General features: G+C 31.3%; 1 protein-coding gene across 1 annotated transcript; it reads right to left on the bottom strand.

The window, feature by feature from the left end:
* Positions 1-1,009: 1,009 nt before the first annotated feature.
* Positions 1,010-19,485, bottom strand: LOC106678539 (venom carboxylesterase-6). Its single transcript, XM_014417093.3, has 10 exons — positions 18,843-19,485; positions 13,399-13,545; positions 13,169-13,322; positions 12,146-12,331; positions 9,368-9,555; positions 6,284-6,434; positions 4,466-4,647; positions 3,688-3,829; positions 1,796-1,928; positions 1,010-1,713 (listed from the first exon to the last, which is right to left on the bottom strand). The coding sequence occupies exons 1-10, from the start codon at positions 19,023-19,025 to the stop codon at positions 1,542-1,544; spliced, it is 1,638 nt and encodes a 545-aa protein (XP_014272579.1). The 5' UTR covers positions 19,026-19,485; the 3' UTR covers positions 1,010-1,541.
* Positions 19,486-20,504: the final 1,019 nt, after the last annotated feature.

Genomic DNA, 20,504 nt, shown 5'->3' with positions numbered 1-20,504 from the left:
AAATTGATATATAAGAAGATGGTCAGGGTTGCGGTCAAAAGAGAAACAAAAATAGTTTACAACTATTTATTTTCCGACATTTTGCCCCACTTTTGCAGGGCTTCATCAGGGCTGTTCAAAGGTAAAGGTTGAACAGCAACCAAAAGTTGTTCAACCTTTACCTTTGAACACCCCTGATGAAGCTCTGCAAAGTGGGGCGAAATGTCGGAAAATAAATAGTTGTAAAATATTTTTGTTTCTCTTTTGACCGCAACCCTGACCCTCTTCTTATATAAAAATAATTAATGATTTGATGGGTAGGGCTTCCAAAGTGACCTTTACTAGCCCACTCCGTAATGTATGATAAATGAAAGAAAGTTCAAATGTTTGGTGTTATATTTTACAAAAGCTTTAAAAATAATCAAATAATAACCTCTCTCTCTCAAAAAAAAAAAAAATATGTATATAAACAAACTAAGAATTTAATAAAAAATAAAGAAGACTTATCTAATCTAGACTCAGATTATGCACAAGAAATATATGATAAAACTTAAAACTAATCCAAACTTAAAATTAATACTAAAGAAAGGAAAAGAAAACAAACTAATCTAAATCTAAACATACATGACTCCTTATTGTGAATATATGAAAAATGGGGTAAAATGGACTAAAGATAATTTGAATTCTAAATATAATCAGCATTTTTAACAAAAATAAAATAAAAAGATTGTCTGTTTCACCATATAGTTGAATAAGGGGGCCCCCGAGTGTTGGTTAAATCTTTATAATGTCCTTTTGAAGGATGAGAAAGTGCTATTTCAGTGGAAATCATCTACCTGCTGTGAAGTCCTCATTCAGTAAAACAGTTGGCCAGACTAGGCTACTACTATACGTTGCTACGATTTTATGTGAAAGGTTTTGTGAAACACCTTTTCATAGGAAGAGTGTTCCATTACTTTTTTCTGTTCTATTACATAATGCATAAATTATTTAAATTAAAATAATTCTAAAAGGTTATAAATTAAATTAAAACATTTAATCTTGATTTGTATTTGGACAATTAATTCTTATTTATAAAATTATATGAATATAATAAACAAAAATATTTCAAAGAAGTATACTTCAGTAATATACAAAAATATGCAAGTCAAAATGATTGAATTATAAAATATCATTGATGCCAGTAATATCAATGTGACTAGTTCTCTTGATCAGTGCATGTCCACATCAACACATTCTTGTAACTACAGCCAAAGAGTTTGTTATCCAAGGTAAGTGAGTACCTGATAACCCAATTGCTTCAGGTTAAGTCTTGTGATGACTTTGGTTTGAAGTAGGTTGTGAAATTAGGTGGTCATAATTAGTGTAAGATACTGTTGGCTTTTCTGTATTATAATCTAAATATAAACTTGATCTGGTTAGTGTATTAACCTTGAAAAGAATAAATCAATTGCTGAATATTCTTAGACATAATCAAACAGAGGAAAAGAGCAATAAAAAAGAAATTTCAATTTCAACATTTTTACAAGTGAATCAATTTTATATTTTTCAATCCAATAGAATTAAAGTTCATCTTTTCCTGCTGGTTTAATCAGGCTGAATACTTTGGACCAGAATTCAAGCAAATAATCAAATGAAATCTTTTCCATTACAAACTCATGAGTTTTCAGATGAAGAAAGTTGTTTTCTGAAAAAGGTTTCCATTGTTTATTAAAATTTTTCTCATTGGAATTCCTGAAATGATAAAATAATACATTTAACATAATTTGTAAAAATACTAATAAAAAATTAAAACTTAACGAATCATCAGACTTACACACTTCTTGCAAAATCGACCCACAGTTTCACAAGACGTTGAGAAAACTTTTTATCCTCTGGCTTTTCTTTAGCATTGGGAAATACGTCAGACCTTTCAAATAGACTTGTCTTATCATCTCCATGGCAAGCTTCTAAAAAGTAAAAATATAAACTTACTTTCAAAAAGACATCAATTACAATATTAATAATTTTTTATTTCAAATGAAATTTAATGACTGAGAAAGGTTATAGATTTTGAGAGAGTCAAATTATATACCTAATTGATAAGAAAAATGTATTAATTGCACACAGGTACGAGGAATTTCCCTTGGTTTTCAAGAGGAGATGTTAACTTTAAAGAAAGCCTGGACAGAGTGGGGAGGAGACATGTGTTGAAGCAGCAACACTGAGCCACAGTAAAAATCTGAGCAGATCCCGTTCTTATCTAAAGAGGAACAATTCTAAACTAATATAGCTCTTTTTTCCTTCTCTTGTTATAATGAATGGGTATGAATCAAGTATGAAATAGAATATTTAAAATCAAATACGTTTCAATCAATACTACAATTTATTTTTGAATGATTATGATCTAAAAAAAGTCACTGGAGCATAGTCAACCTCACGTAAACTGCTGTAGGTCTGATTGACCATCAGTGATTGGATGTGACCAAATATATACATGAAAGAAAACCTGACAGGACTTCCAGAAAATATCTAGGTCGAAGACCTCAACAGAAGAGAGAGGATAATATAATTGAAAAATGGAGCTGGTCATTGAGGCTACAAACCAGAGTACTCTCAAAGAAAGATTTTCCCGAAAGTACATTCATGACTAATAGGGAAGTGAGTCTCTCAGATAATCTCACATCCCTTGTGGGACATGGTGGTTGTAGAGCTAAACTTTTTTAGTGATCTCTTTTTACTCCACCAGAGACTGCACAGCACATGGTCACAGTCTGCATTGAAGTATATTAATAAAACAGAGCCAAGATGAAAATCACAGGAATCTATGTCCGTACCAAGGAGTACCTGTTCCTCTGCTAATTTCCTGTGGTCCAGGGAGGTCGTATGGTTGAAAGATAGAAGTTAAAATTAAAATAAATTTACCTGAATTTATTATGAAATGAGAAACTTAGTTATCTAGAAAATCCTCTTTCTTGTTGAAGAGGAAACGCTTTTGGAGCCATTTTCAGATGTACTGTTATTCACAAAAACTTTTTAATATAGTTAAACCAAATTGTTATCCCAAGCTATTGAATAGTAGACTTAGTAAGGATGTAATGACTATGTAATCATAATATTTATCAGAATAAGCAAGATTAAGTATTAATTAATAAGAAACTTTTTATAAGTTATAATATACCTAAAGATGGGGCCATTGCCCCAAAACATCTTTAAACTTTAAAATTCACTATATGGTAAAATATAATTATATGGGCCGCCCATAGCTCAGTGGTTAAGACACAGTCTTACCAATTTTATGTCTATTGGCGGTGCCGGTTCGAATCCGGCCTAGGACGACTTTTTTCATTGAGTGGCGGTCCCACAAAATGAAGAACTTTGACCCCCAACCATGGTTAAGCAGTATAGGACTCCAATGGGAGTCTTGTCCGAAAAAAAAAATATATAATTATAACCTTACAATCTAAAAAATACTTAATTTGAAGGAGAAACCTAGTTTAAAAATCACTTCTTTCATCAAAATCAATTCTGCAGTTTTTCTTTTGGCCTGCAGTTATTGATTTTTCTATTATATTATCTTTTAAAGTAAATTTAATAAAAGAAGTCCCAAGAAAACAAAAATTAAGACATATAAGTTTTAATGTCTTTAATAATAAGATTCTGCATTGAAGTGGTTTTGAAACCAAATTCCTTAAATGATAACTGAATAGAATAAGGAAGCATTATTACTTGAGGAATTCAATTTAATAGGCCCAAATATATCTGAAATTGAATTTTCTGGTCTGTGGCTGAAGAAATAAGCATACTTTGGGCCTGAATGCCGTTTCAGTGCCTTTATCATAGGATAAGCAAAATACAAATCAAAAAACAGCTAAAAAAAAGAAAAAACATAAAATAGTTTCAATAATAAATAACATTAATATATAAAAATAATTCATAGAAATATGAATTTAATTTAAAAATGGGGAGAGTGATGTGCTATTAAGAAATAATTAAGAAAAAAATAGCATTTTCAATTTTTTTTCAGAATGTTACACATTAGTACTTAACCCCTTACCAATGTTCAAGTATTTCGCCTAAAATGAGTGGTTGAAAATATTATTGTGTAAGTTCAGGTTCAGATTTTATTGATGTTCCTTGTAGATTTTAAGCTGTTTATCACACCCTAGTAATAAATGAATTAAATATATATAGGTAATTTCTTGTGAAAGGTTGCAGACGGTAACAAGATGGCAAATGTTCGCGCCTTCTTGGGGGTCTACATTTGAGGTAGTAGGAAAAGTATTTCAAGCTGAACAACTAAGTTCTTGCACTTTGTTTAAAGTTATAGCAAAGGCTAATTTGACTGGTAATTGTGAGTGTTCTAACACAAATGCATAGTCTCAAATATATAAACATATATTTTTAAAGTAAGTAGGCCTTATTCTATGATTTTTCATAAAAATCATCTTTAAGGCTAAAATAATTTATATCTCAGTGAATAAATCAATTACTTTATAGCACTTACTTTTTCATGTTCTTTCAAAATATGTTTTTTGTCAGTAAAGTCTTGAAAATACCTATTTTTCACCAAATTCAAAAGTTGGTCAATCTTTGGTGCTTTATGGTCTACATACAGTATAGTTGCCAGAACTTCATCAATATTTTCTATAAAATAATCCAATACTGAAGGATCCTCATTTATAAGGGCTGGAATTAAATTAATAACTATAAATTTTTACTGATACAATATTGCACCTTGATAATTGAGTGATACTTAATCTATTTTAATTTATAAATTAATCATTTGATTTTAAGACTAAAATATGTTAACTACAGGCTCAAAGTAGGTTTGAACAGTGGCAACTATTCCATTTGCCTACACAAGTTTGTGTTTCTCTAGTTTTATAAAATAAAAAATCTGGCACAGTGCCTGCATCACAAAACTTTTATTTACTACATTACACATGTCTATGTATTTTTTCAAAAAATTGAAAGACAAGAGATGAAAATTATAAAAAAAAATTTTTATTTTTCTGTTGCTATAAAAATTTGCAATTTAGGGTTTCTTAATATGGGAATAAAAAATAAAAATTGTATTCCTGCCAAGAATGCAACAGATTAACAAAATATAACGAAGCCATAATGCAATCAGGAATGTTTGGATGGTCTCAGCATTTTCTGTGCAAATCGGATGCCTCTGTTTTTCTTTTTTTCTCTTTTAGTTATAAATAAAATTCTTTACTATTTTGTATTTACTCATGGTTTATAATTTCTAACAATGAGAATGGTTTATTTTTTGCAAATAAACAAAATCAAAAGTACTTTAGGGGAATTTTTTTTTTAAATTGATATATAAAGACTGTCAGACTATTTCAATGAGTATAAAACCTATCTGATATTGAAGACTATTTAATTCTACATTGACAAGGCAAGTTTAATCAAAATAATTAGTTGTTTTGAGATAATAAAAAAATGTTATAAATTGATTCTATAATATGGCATTTACGGTAAGTCAATTTAATTGAAAAAGTTCCCATCATATTCTAAGCATATACCTGACCTTAATATGTAATTTCAGTTTTTTAAAACTTTTTGTTTTTTAGTTAGGCTCGTTGAACACACAGAGACCATTTTCCAAGACTTGATATTTTGCACTCTGGGGGACTTCAAAACATGTATATGCCTCAAAATCTCGAATTGGGATTATCCCCTTATATGGATCTAGGAACTGTCACTGGATTGGACATCTTTTAAGATGATATTGCAAATAAATCAGACAAATAAAACAATAGTGAAAGATTTGGTGTATGTATCATGCCTATTGTATAGTATTGTATAAAGGAGATTCCTTGGTTTAATTACTTATATACAATGTATATTATATATTCACAATGTATATAGTGGTAAGCAGTTATAAAGACTTAATTTTTCTTGATTTGAGTGTTCCCTTTGAAATATTCTTATTGAGAAATAAAGCTGTTTAGTTGGTAGATTAGATGTTGATAAACTATGTCGATGGAATGGATAAGGAAGTGGAACAATCTTTGAAGCAATTTGATAAAAAATTATGCTAATGAATCACCTCATCTTTCAAACACTTGAAATATATCTGCATAATTTTATAATAATTACAAAGGCAAAAGAAGTTTAGTAAATTATTGAATATGACATATGTTTTTGTTGCTCAGTTCAATTCTGAATGTCAACACTTGTAAACAAAAATAATAAAAGTAATTTAAAAATAAATACTATTATGTAATTAACTAATAAATGAATTGCAAATTTACAAAATATAAATGGGCAATAAATTTTTTGAAACATCGTTCAAATATATTATGAATACCTGCTGATTTCATGTTTCCTTCACCATTTGTTATTCCTGTTATCCATGGAAGGGTAACTTTTATGGTTCTAGGATCTTCAGTCATAAAAGAACCTTTATTTTTCACTTCTATAACTGGCTGAAATACAACAATAGGATCGAGATTCCATTTCTGAAATAATAAGATAATATATTAGATGAAAGACTGTATACAGAACTGTTACTAAATTAACATATTTTGCTTTAAATGAAACTCGCTTAAAGGATGATCAAACATAGAATAAATACTAATACTCAATAATCATAATAAAAATTTAATAATTATAACTGAAGTCAGGAGGGAGTAATATCACAGGAGTTAAATTTTTATAGACAAGTAGTCTTGTCTTTAATGATTATTATGACATTATTAGACAAAATGAAATTTAAATTTTTAAAAATATTTAGGCTAAAACTATGCTAACTTGTCCTAAAGAAAATTTCAAAAGCCTGGAATTTTAGATAATATTCTCCATTAAGTTATTGTTATTCACATTTCTTACTAAATAGTTTCTAAATGAATTAATGATGTTTTCATAAATGAATGAATACAAAATATTCCTAAGACAGGGACAAATTGTCAGAGTTCAATTCAAAAGTTGATTTAATTTTTAATTTAGCTGTACATACATATGTGAAAGGCATGAATAAATATATAATACTAGTGATTAAAATACTGTAAATTATATTGCATCATAAATGATTTTGTGCCACTAAAATATATTACAAAAATACAACTTCTTACAAAAAAAAAAAAAGAAATATCAATTATAGGAGATACTGCAGTAACCCATCAAAGGGATGTGTCTCATTGATAATCTTTAGCTTTTATTGTGTTCTTTTCAACTCTGTTCATAATATCCATTAAACAAAAAGCTTTCCTACCATTAATTTTCTTGGTAGTCTCATTTAATACCCATTGAAAAAAAAAAGATTTCCTTTAATCAAATTTCTTTTTTGTGGTTTCAAATTCTTCAATTATCTTTAAAACTGTCTGTAACAAAACATCTCTTATTTGAACTTGAGATTTGTTTTTTGTATTGGAAGAACAGCACCTTTTTTATTTCTTGACCATATCTCCTAACCAACTTCTCCTTGTCATATAAATGTATTAAAAAAATAAATAAAGAAGCAAAGCGTGGAATAACCAGTATAACAAAAAAGGGCTGTTCAAAGATGTTAGGGAAATCTATAAAAAGCCAAGCTTTTAAAACTAGTACAGAAAGTATGGCAGGACAAAGTATACTAGAGGCCTAATCTATCATATTTTAATGAAGAGCTCTAGGTATGATTGTGGCAATTATAGAGGCATAGCATTCCTTTTAATGGCCTACAAGATGGTGACCAATATTCAGCTAAATCGGACATATTGGTATTACGTGAACATAATAGGTGACAATCAAGTAGAGCTCATGAGACGAAAGATCACACTAAACAAGATTTTTATCCTAAAATAGATACTCATAAAATGATGGGAAGTACATCAGGAAGTGCATGCCTTATTTGTTGATTTCAAAACAGCTTGCCTGATTCCTCAGACAGAAACTGTCTTTGGAAGATCGTGACAGAGCTGGGATCCCCAGGGAGTTGGTAAAATTTAGAAAAGCATGTACAAATGATCCTAAATGCTGAGTCCTGGAGATAGACTCTTGCCAAAGCTGTTCAACTTAGCCTTAAAATTTAGAAGATTAGAAGAACATCACACGAAAATAGTGGGGTACATGTTAGAATAAAATGTAAGATCCCGGGGTACAAAGATCACATAGCCATCCTAGGAAGTAACCAAGATGACAGGCAAAGACTTGCAAGGACTCTAATAAGAGAAGCAGAAGAAATTGGCTTGTAAGTCAATGAAGATAGAAAAAAAGTATATGATTGTAAGCTGAAAAATCCACCCTAACAACATGGTCTGGATGGATGGCAAATCGTTTCGAAGTCAAATACCTTGACTCCACAATCACCTCAATAAATGATCAACTAACTTGATAATGCAACTTTCCTAATAATGAAAAATGTGATTAGCTCTGAACTCTAGTTCCAACATTTTCTACTGGTTGGCAGCACCTTCACTTGATTTTGTGGTACAAGAAGGGTGCAGCTCCTAGAGCGCCTAACTTATTAACTGCAACAAAAAGAAGTTAAGAGTATGTTGAAATTACAAAAAAAAAAAAAAAGCAGTAAGTTCAATGCCATTAAGAGATGATATTAAACATTGTTAAAATTCCTGAACACCTGTTTGTGTAAAGCTCATATATTATTGCTGCAGGAAGTAAACATAAAGGGAAATACTTGATAAATAATACAAAGTATTCTAGTCTAACAGAAGATATTGAAGGTATTCTTGAGTTGAGTTGGAGAATTTCATTATTGCCATCATGGAATTGTGAAAATATCAAGACCTGATTCGCTGAATCTTTTTATGTCCCCTATTCCACTGGTATACATCACTAGTCCATCGAAAAAAACAAACATGAAATGTTGCTGGCCCAAAATATGTTGTTGCAGAAGAGTTTTCCAACAACAATCTGAAAGCTTATTTCAGTGTCTTACTGTAAGTATAACATTTTACATCAATAATTAAAGAGATTTTCAACATTTATTTTTGCCTATATTTATACAAATGTTTGTTCCTTAAATTGTATGAATTATTTGTAGCATTTGTGCAATAGGAAACGAGCTTCAATATTTTAATCTTACATCTCTACTCTTTGAAAAGGATAGCATGTTATAAACAATCCAGTGTAATTACGAATAATAAATATCTCAATGTTGAGCTATTTATTTAAAAAATAAAAAGTTATTTCAAAAACTAAATATAAATTTTTTTTTTCGATTTGTCACAACTTTACAAAATGGAACTTGATTCCTTATTGTTGCAGATCCCGATAGATAAAATATGGATTGCTGAAAAGAAGAGAAGGGAGTTGGGAAGAAAATATTTTAAAAAGTTAATCCATAGTAAAATAAATGTTAAAAGAGATCCTGGGCTACAGAAACCTAGCAGTAAGCAAGCAAACTAACATACTTTCAGCATTTACATTCACATGGAAAGAATTATTTACATACAGTAAACTCTGCATCAGTCATTGCTAATTGCTCAGCTGGAAGAGACTGGAAACATTCCAATAATGGGCCTTTTCCACAGCCAACCATACTCGCTACATGCATAGCATACTTTCTAGCAAGACCAGGAGGAGAAAGACTCCATGGCGCATCAAGAACACCGCTCTGAGAAATTCCTCCTTTAAGTAAGTCTACAAAAAATCAATTAATAAGTTTTATATTTCATTAGAAATTTAACTGAAGAAAAACTGTTTTTAATACCATCCACTTATATACATAATAATTAATTTTTTTAATGATCACTTCAGAAAAACAAGAGGAAGAATATAAAAAAATCGGATAATCATGATATGAAAGAAAACTACTATTTACTTGAACAACTGGAAATAATTATCTTACATTACTTAATTATCATAGACAAAAGAAAAGAAAAGAAATTTGAAGTAGCAAAGGCACATTTGAATGAGGCAGTATACAGAGAGAGATGAGAAGACTATGTGAGAGAAAAATTAACATCTAAGACACTATACATGAGGAAATTTGGTTCTGAAGGTAAAGTTGAAGAAAATAAAAACTTGATGATGTATATACGTATATATAGTTGTAAATGGGATGGTTTAACCACTTTCAAACCTAAGCCCTTTAACTTTTATATAAAACATATTCATTGATAACAATAAACGTAAAAAGTATGTTGATTCAAATAATTTAGTTACTTGTACTCAGTCGAGTTTGAGTATGTTTGTGTGTGTCTGCCACCTTTGTGGGCGTCCAGTCGGTGCCAGTGACCTAAATAATGGGTTCTTACAGTACTGAAGGCTATAAAAAAATTAGATGTGTCTCCTCGATATAAATAAACAAGAAGGTGCTATGCAGGTCAGGAAAGGTGCTACGTAAAGCAGGGTTGGTCTCAGCACACTTTTGTGGATCATTAATTTAAGGCGGAGAGAAAAATTAGGAGAAGTTAGCAGGTGATTAAGCCTGTAAGACTTGGTCCTGACCTGCTTCATCTTCTTATTACAGTGGCGAGCTAGTGTCATGTGTCCATCAAGGGTGACACCCAGATATACTATGCTGCATGCAAGTCTATTCTTGTACCCTGCCACTTTATAGGCTTTAGGGAGAGAACACTTGTTCTTCTGGAAGCAGAAAATAATACAATCGGTCTTCTTGGGATTAACTGTAGTATTCAGCCCTTCCAGTTTCTTATTTATTTCTGTAGAAGCCTTCTCCGCCCGCCGTGGAGCTGTCTCTGCATTCATTTAATTACTGTAGATGGCGATATATTGTCGGCATAAGCAGCTACAGTAGCTTGTCATACTTGGTTCCAACAATTACAGCCATATATACTGAGAAAAGTATTGGAGATAGCACAGACCCCTGGGAAACTTCACAGGTGAGTGGGACTTCTCCAGATACCACTTCACCGACTCAAACCATTAATGAATGGTGCAGCAGAAAAGATCTCAATAGAGTGTATGGTTGTTCTGGGAATGTTGTTTTGTCTACAAAATACAAAAATACTACAAAAAAAAAGAAGAACTCTTGTTCTACATAGCAAAATATAAGAAACTGAATCAAATGCTTCCATGCAGTCTATTGAGATCATCGCTGTTGCCTCATTCTTCATCGTCTTCTTGCTTACTTCCGCCTATTGTTCACCAGATGGTGATCCAGGCAGAGGCCAGCCTGAAAACCAGTTTGCTCTGCTGGGATTAGCTCTCCTCTGAGCAGTAGGTTTTGAGATAACTAAGAATAAATCATTTTTTTAAAAAAGGCCTTTTTTAAAATGGTTATTATATTTTTTATTGTTAAATAATAAAAATGTTTTTTTTACGTTTATGAATATGTACAAAAACATCTGTATGTCTTTTTTTCTGATTATTATAGCCTATAACTCCTTAAAATGATTTGGTAAGGTCTAGAATATTACACTTCCAGTGAACTGGGTAATTGCTTCCTTAAAGTTCAATAGGTGATGTTTAATCCTCATTTGCAGGGCAGTAATTTTAGTTAACCTTATCCCCTTTTTCTCCATAATTTAGAAGATCTAAAGTAGATTACAAGATTGTCCAAGGATTTCCCTGGTCAATAGGAAAAATGTGTGATTGGCCTTTAGTTCTCATAATATTCAAAGTGTAATCTAGATAACAAATGTGGGAAAATATGGAAGAAATGAAACAGATTAAAAAAAATATTTTCCATTCACATATTATATAAAAATATTGAATTAAGATTAAAAAAAAACATTGAACTGCATTAATTCCACATTTTTTTTTTATAAATCTTTATAAATTTATTGAAAATCCAACCAAGAAAAAACAATTTGTTTTTTTTTATCACACCACGATGGGTATATCACTTTTTCTTAACAGACACATTCACCTTCGCTTATCTTAAATTGGATTAAACAATATTTTTAAATGCCTCTGTTCACAAATTGAAGTGATTCATCAATCCATGTGAAATTTGAGTCATCAAGACAAATAGTAAACTGTTAACAAAAAATCTGTAATGTTCTAATAAATTTGATTTACCTGAGCTGTCAATATTTGTTAGAGATTAAACAAACTGATTATGTGACATTACTATGAAACAGTAAATAATTATCTGTAATAGTTAACCTTGTCCAATTTTTGTTATTGTTACAAGGGAATCAATTAACTCACAGCAATTGATCAATTCTTTATGATAAAAAATTTAAAGGAGAAACAAAAATTAAATACAAATAAAGCCTGATAAAAAAAAATAATAATTTTTATTCTCCTTTCCAAATAATACCTTTAGATAATGGAGATGTTAAAAGATAGTGCACACTGGCAGCTCCAGCACTTAGGCCGAAAACCACAATGGAGTCAGGATTTCCTCCATATTCCTCAATGTTTTCTTTTACCCATTTCAAGGCCATTGCTTGATCTTTCAAACCAAAATTTCCAGGTATAAGTGAATCTTCTGTTGATAAAAATCCTGAAAAAAAAATTAGGAGACTCCAAATCATGTAGAAGGTTTGAAGATAAATATTAACTTAAACTAATAAACAGGGGTGTTAAAACAATTGACTAAAATTTAAAAGAAATCCCCTTTATATCACACATCTTTTAAATTAAAATCAGGATATTATCAAATCAATTTTCTGTTTGAATTGAAAATAAAATTATAGCTGTTGTGGAAGCTAAAAGCTCAAAAATTTAAATCTTTCAAAATACAGAAGGAACAATTAAAATATATTAAATACAGGTAACTGCTGACAAAACTGTTGGAAAATTTTAGATTTTTCTATTCTCTTCTAATGAATTGTATCAAAGTTTCTCCAAATAAATTATTAAAACTGCTGAACTCTCATTCTTTGCAAGAGGTTAAGTTAAATATAAATATAATCTGTTTAGACTGGTACTGAACAGGAAAACTAGCCAGGGAACTTGGCCTAGGGGTCTATTTTCCTTACCCCAGTTGGCTACCTAGAGATTGTTACTTATTACTAACATAGTGGAAGTAATAAACATTAGAATACAAGATATAAGAAATATTAACTGCCAGGAGGAAACCGAACCCACACAGTTACCAACCTGCCACTGTGGGAACCTCTTGATTGCCCAACATGGACTCAATAAATAATAATGAAGACAATAATAATGATATTTAATATTTAAGATCTTAGCACAAAACAGCATCCTTGAATCTTAGGAACTAAAAGTAATGATAACAAGGTTCATTTATAAATTTCTGAATACTGTTAAAGTACTAAAATTCAATTATAAACATACTGGTAACATAAAATTCGTTTATAAAAAGAATTTTAAATACCTAATGTTCCAAGGCGGTATTGAACAGTTACCAGGACAACATCTTCATCCATAAAATATTTTTCACTATTTTTAGGACCAGGATGTCCCACTCGGAAGCCTCCACCATGAACATAAACCATTACTGGAAGTTTTTCAGGATCATTTAGTTCACTCTAATACAACAAATCAAACAGCTATATAGGAAAGAAACAAAACCATATAACTGAACAGTATTAATTAGAATATTACTGGAGTGTAGATATTTAGATACAAGCAGTCTTCCTGTCCAAAGGTTGAATTCTGTTTCAGAGTAGAAAACCATGTTCTTTGTAAGCAGGGTGGAGCTTCCTTTGTAGCATCTAAAACACCTTCCCAGCCACTATGTATCTGAGGGTTCTAGAAACAGTTAATGTAATTATCATTTATCTCTAGTGAAAATCTATATGGGTTAAAAAAAAAAAAATGATAATAGAAATTGTGGACTCAAGTTACTGATATGTAGGAAGGGAGTTCCTTTAACCATAGAACTATCATCACCATCCAAAGGCACCTTGAAAGACCTTGGCTTTCTCCACTCAGATCTGCCCTGGCTGCTATATTCTATTCTCAACAAACAGAGTCTGAATGTTGTTTTTCACATCCTGCTCCTAATGAAGACTACGCCTACTTCTTCCTTTTGGATGACCCTCCACAATCATTATTGAGGAACTACCATGTTATTTTCTTTGGACATATGTAAGCAATTAAAAAGTACAAATTATTTTAAATTTTAATTCAAAATCTTGCTTCCTTTTCATTCTTCACAATAATGATTTGGGCTAATCCAAAATCTCCTAGGTTGTCTCTTCTACGATAAAATGACACAAGCTACTGCAACAAACGCAAATAATATTTTTTATAAATTGGCAACTTGAAAACAACTGTGGTGAGTGAACAGGCTACGGAAGTCAACGTTGGTAGGAAAATGTGCAATGTTTTAGTATCATTGAGGACATATTTTAGTATCATAAATAATCGTAAATGTAATTCTACTTTGTTTCTGAATTTCATTTATTGACCAATTTATTGTTAGTTAGCCGAAAGTATCATTATAATGTAAAACAAATTATCATCAACTGGACAGGAGATGAATTTACAGGAAGATCGAGAGGTTTTACGGTATGCTCCATAAATCCCCACAAGATTTAAACTCCCCTGCTTAAGGAATTCGCTTACAGTCGAGAGGGTATCCAGTTCTACAGGTATTCGCTGTAGATCCTGACGAGAGGACAGAGAGGGCCGAGGGATATTAGCCCTCAGGGTCGCTCTGGAAGATGAGGAGAAAGTGTACTTTTATAATTTGAGCATGTTTTTAAGCTAAATCTGGGACGTTTTAATTTCTGAACCCTAAATTATGTAACAATTAATTGGCTATTATTTGTCCCCGATGCGCATTACCCAAGCTCCTGATATGATTAAAAGAGCTTGTTCATTATGCAGAGTGTGCGATCAGCGACCCAAAAAAACAATACAGCAGAGCTCAGAGAAATGAATCTCACAATTCAAGTCCCCCTACCATCTTAATGTTTTTAATCCTGTAAGATTTGTTATTGATTACGGACAGGAGGTTGGTTAAGAATTAGAGGATAGAACCATACAGTTAAACCATACACAACTGATCTCTGGTTGATGTGAAAATCGAAGAGAAGAAAAACCTAAGACCACAAACGGCACTTCTCTAGCACCAACTAATTCACATAAAAAATTTTAATCCTCTAACTCAATTTGGAGGGGCTATACAGGTACACGAAAGATTTAAAAGGATTACAAACGTTGGGACATTATTAAATTCCGACTGAAATTCATCTTCACTGATATGATATTTTTAACCCGGAAACCTACCCAACAAACCAAAGCTCAGATCATCTGAATCACAGGGGCGAGGGGGGGGCGCTGGAAGCTCCCAATTATATGAGGAAGTGGAAAATATATTAAGGGACATCTTCGAAAACCGCCAAACCTTCTTACAAGCCTTATGAAACATATATAAAGTGCCTCCTGACACCCTTCCAAAAATCTTTCATACAGTGCAAAATTTCAATTATTTTCAAAAAAACATACGATCACAGCAATTAATCCTGTAATACATAGGTATTAATGAGCATACACACCGACATGTTGCCAGTAACATGTTTAAACCTATCAATAATGGAATATTATTAGCATTGCTATTTTTACAAAAATGTTAACATTTTGATGCCTAGAGTTTACAGTGGTCAATAGCCAAATATCATAAACTAAGATTATCAACGAATCGCTTAAAAAGAAGTTAAATACAATTAACATTTGAAGTAGCAAGGTTAATAGGTAACATTCCGCTATTGAACGGTCTAAATTGTAGGCATCAAAATAATAATACCACGACAAACCTAATATTGAAAGATTTGTACAGGCATTTGTTATGTGACACGGGTTTGTGCGTGCACAAGAGGGGGCACAAAAAATATTAATTAATAATCTTAACGAAAGATAAACAGAAATAGAACTTCAGTAAACATTAACTAATAACAAACTAACAAGAGTACATGATGAACAAAGCAATGACAAATTGTACAGTGTTAAAGGGGAATTAACAGTAAAAATTGGAGTGATACATAGATATCTAGCAAACTTCATTCATTATAAATATGTTTTGATTACAGTTTTTTTTTTTAAATAAATGACAAAATGTTCATATGAAATTAAACATAAATGGTCAATAAAAACAATGGAAGCTACTGAAGGCATGCCAATTAACCATAATTAAGAAGAGGAAATTGGCCATTTTTCAAAACTTTAAGTACAACAAAAACTTTGCAACTATTTTTAGAACTAGCCATGAAGATGGGACGGACGGTCCGAAAAGCCGACAGAGTTATTTTGTTGACATGAAATTAATAAAATAAAGGATTGAAGTAATAATGATAATCAAAACAAGCAGAAAGTATATACATTTAAATAGAAAAAAAATATTCAGAAAATAAAATCATAGACTACAACTTGGAACAGAAACTGCTGTCTCAAGAAGTAAGGGATAACACGAGTGTTAAATACTTAAAGGTTTTGAATTTTAAAAGTTTAGCAAGTCTTTTTAAGATCCGTTCGAAAGATAATATGTTTGAGAAAAAGATTTGAAGGAAAAAAGAACCTCAAAACACGAAACTCCTGGGATCTCAAATGTTGAAAACTATAAATTGTTCTTTTTCAATGTTTTATACAGTGCTGAAACGAGTTTCAAAGAGACTCGGTGCAAACGAAGAAAGCTTCTTAGTTAGACCTAAAGAAATAGTAAAGTTTGATAATTTTTTGAGGGTTGTGCTGAGGAGCTATGTAAAATTAAACATCTGGTGTGGTGCGCGCATTATACAATTTTCACTTAACGCCAAATTTTAAGATAAAATTAGTCATGTATGTTTCAAAAAATATTATTGAGGATAACAATATGTTTCACATATAGAGAAGAGATAGTCGAATCTGGCTATTTTCATAACGACCATGGAAAAACCATTATTTTATCTTTTAGTTAGTCTTCCAATTCTTTCATTGTTGGATTTTTTTTTCCATTCAATGTTAATCCAATTATTCAAAACTCCTCCAGATTTTATCCAAATCCAACGTTATAGTGCGGGAGCTAGTCATTTTTATAGTACCCCATAAGGAGGAGGAGCGTTGTCTAGTGGATATCGATCTCATTTTACTGGTAGTTTCTCAGGGTGACTTTGGCGTTTACGCACTCAACCACCTTTTCCGAGACTTGGGACCTTAAAAAACGTATAGTTCCGTCCACTAGAATTCAAAATATTTCAAGATAACAGTAGTACTCCATTTTATATGTATGTTGTTGGTAGATGTTATTGAATAATCCTAGGTAAGTGAATTCCTACAATTTTTCAGATTTGTAATGGTCTATTCCAATATACATCTCACCTCGCTGTGCCTCTTCTCCCTTTCTCACCAAAAATTTGTGGACTCATCTCGAATCTCATCAACGAAGTCATCTGCTGGATTGGATGGTAGGTTATTGTACTGTATTCGATTCCGTTCTCCATGAGTTCTCAGAGTAAATATTTGGTCCACTGTCGATTTTCTCTTCAGTAGGTGTGTAGAGTCGGTTGAAAAGGATACGGCAAGAACTTAATAAGAGTTTGGTAGGAGGGATATTCCTCCGTAATCACCCTTCTTGTAGAATGGATAAATGGTTTCTTTTTTCATCATCCAACTCAAAATTGCACAATTAGATGATGGAGAGTCATGTGCATATCCTCACCTCAATATTTAAAAAAATGTTTCTGATGCTAACGAGGTAGGATTTATAGCAACAGAAGGTGTAATAAGGGTGGTTTTAGAAAATAGGTTACCAGCACCATATTCCTGCAAAATCATGTGGAGGAGTTGTACCCTAAAAGCCAATTCACTTGCTTTATGCAAACGATGGAAAAAGATAAATCTTCGGTAAAGATCTTAGCTTTAATGAAATAGTTATGTTGTTTCCAGAAATGTAATTTCCTAGGGGAAGATGCTCTCTTCAATTTCTAACTTACGGCCTGATCAAGCCACAAAGGACAGATCTTGAAAAGGATAGAGTATTTAACTAGATGAGTAACTCGACTCAAGGTTTTCCTAGTAGCAAAACAGAAAGTAAAACAAGTTTCTGATTGAAACGAGTAACATCATATTTCACTGTTATTTTAAAAATCAACGTTCGCCTTGTCTTCTGGATCCGATCGATTACATTTATATCTGGCTTACCATTTGGAATTGAGAACGTACAAGTTAAGGACAAGGAACAAGGTTTCGATTTTTATTTGATTTAATTTATATTTATTCTGGGGTAGTCTAACCCTGGTTGTAAAAAGGACACCTATGAAGAGCCATTGAGTATAGCTAAATAAGTACAGATATAAACACTAAGCAAGTCGGAAGTGTGCCACTTGTACGAGTACCATCTTTGAATTACTTACTACCAATAAGTACAAGCGTGCTTATTTTTCTCACACAAAGTAAACAGCTTTATTCAATAATGTATAATAATATAAATGGCGCATTATAATTATTTAACTATACCTCGCACTATAAACTGGCACATGTGCAAGAACTTTATCTTTCTAATGAAGAATTAGATAATTTTATCAGAAATTGTTGATTGATAAGAACCTACTATATTCATCTTAAAAAAATGAATTAAAAACTTAATCAGATATAAACATATTGTAGATATTAGCAATATAGGAAACTGTTGAGTGGTTAAAAAGTGTTACATACGTGTTCAGGCCAACTTTTTGGTTTATTTATAAACCTAAAGTTAATCTTTAAAAATTTGTTTCTTAATTTTAATCGTTTGTAGGTATCGACTACTGTTATTTTAATTTAATGAAGACTAGAGATAAAAGACAGAAGTATTTCATCAGAAATAAATTAAGAAATGTACTAATTTTCACGACAAAATCCTTTCATTTTCTGAGGCGAAATTTAGAGCGAGTGGACCATCTTTGAAAATTCTTAGGTTCACAAAGGAGTAGATATGGAATATAAAGTAGAGCTCAAATTATTTTTTTTAGTCCAATATTTTTAATTAATACTATTACCTTTATAAAAACAAAAATATGTGCACAAAAGGAAAATATTTAAGGCATAACAAACATCACATGTTTACTAAACATTGTTAAGTATCATACCCTAAATCGAAGCTCGCCAACAGGAGGTTGGGCATAGGGTATAGCCATATATTGGCGGTATGATCTGCCATTTCTGGAAGTGCCCTCTGATCCTTTGATTATCCCTAAATTTGTCTTAAATTCAACACCTGAGCAGCAAACAGAGAGACCGGACAACAAAATGAACAAACATAACCACTCCATAACGGAGGTCTGACTGTCTGATAAAGCTAGGTCTGACCATTATCTGAGTATAGTCATTGTCAATAACTACATATGTCGGTACCGTTCCAAATTCGGATTCATGCAAAACGGTAACTGCTACGTTTGACAAAATGTTATAACGGTACCTGAGTTCATCCAGTTGCAACAGATAAGGGTTATTTAAAAATAACCAGTAAACAGATTTTTTCTAGTTATATTATACTTCAGGAATATGCAATTGAAGTTGTACATTCTTGGATATCTAAAATAACGTTATGACTTGTAACAATAACGTTACCGCCAGGGAGCAGCGCCTGAAGGTCACTGTGATTTGGGAAGGTAATGTAACCTTAGCTAATGTTTTGTTTACAAAATGCTGCAAAACATTTAACTTTAAAGGATTTGTATTAATATTTAAGAAAAAATTTGCTCATAAGTATCATTTTAGTACTATTTAATGTAAATAATATGTTTCATAATTATAGGGTTTGGCTAATTAAATGTACTAAACCCATCAAAATATTTTATAAATGTTAATTACATATAGAACATTGTTTTTATGAAAATTTTTGGCCAAATATTTAAGTTTCATGAGTTTCTAGTTAGAACAGCAAAGGCAAATCTAAAAAAAGAACAAGATGAGTACTTTTACGCCTCAAATATCCAAGATGAATGAAATCAAGAAACATCTTCTGGAAATTTTATTTCATTTGTATGTGTTAACATTTTAATCAGAGATTTTATTATAGGAGGGATTCTCAATTATGATGGCTAAGTTCAGCTTATTTTTCGTCGTTTTTATTTTTTAATGCAGACAACATACTATAAATTATAAATGTTTTCTCACTATTGCCTATCATTATTTTACTAAAAATATTTGGAAGAGGTACTTGAGTTTCTTATTCTATGCAATGTATGAAACTTTCTTCTTCCAAAAAATAAATCAGATCAAACAGTAGGAACCAAGTTTTATCGAAATCAGTTTAAATCTACAAATAAACACATCCAAAATATGTACATGCAAATGGAAAATACATTTACTAATAAAAATACAATTTAAACTTAAATAGAAGCAATCTGACTACAAATTTTAAGTGTAGTCAGTTTAAAGGTAGTAAATAGTAAGTTAAGTGATGCTAGGTAAACTCTATATTTCAAAGGGTCTAGAGAGATTCTTACTTAAGCCAAGAAAATACAAGAAATGATAAATATAATATTGTAACATCACTATTTCATAATTTACTGCTTTTAACATCTCTTAGCTGTTTTTGTTTAAATCCAGGGATTAAAATTTAACACAGTGTAAAATGAAAAACTTTTTTTTCCTCTCAGAAGATTGTCTGATAAGACTTTGAACTGCTCAGGTTAAGGTTTGTTCATAGTAGTTTTGCCTTCTTCAGTTTAAGGAGACATGATACTTAGCGATCTCCATCAATAATATCCCTGCTGTTAGAGTGGGGAGGTCTGAGCATATATATA

This window comes from Halyomorpha halys, unplaced genomic scaffold (genome assembly GCF_000696795.3).
Source record: "Halyomorpha halys isolate HHAL.00 unplaced genomic scaffold, Hhal_1.1 Scaffold146.1, whole genome shotgun sequence".
Lineage (NCBI taxonomy): Eukaryota > Metazoa > Arthropoda > Insecta > Hemiptera > Pentatomidae > Halyomorpha > Halyomorpha halys.
The sequence above is the reverse complement of the archived record's forward strand: the minus strand, read 5'-3'. Positions and strand labels throughout refer to the sequence as shown.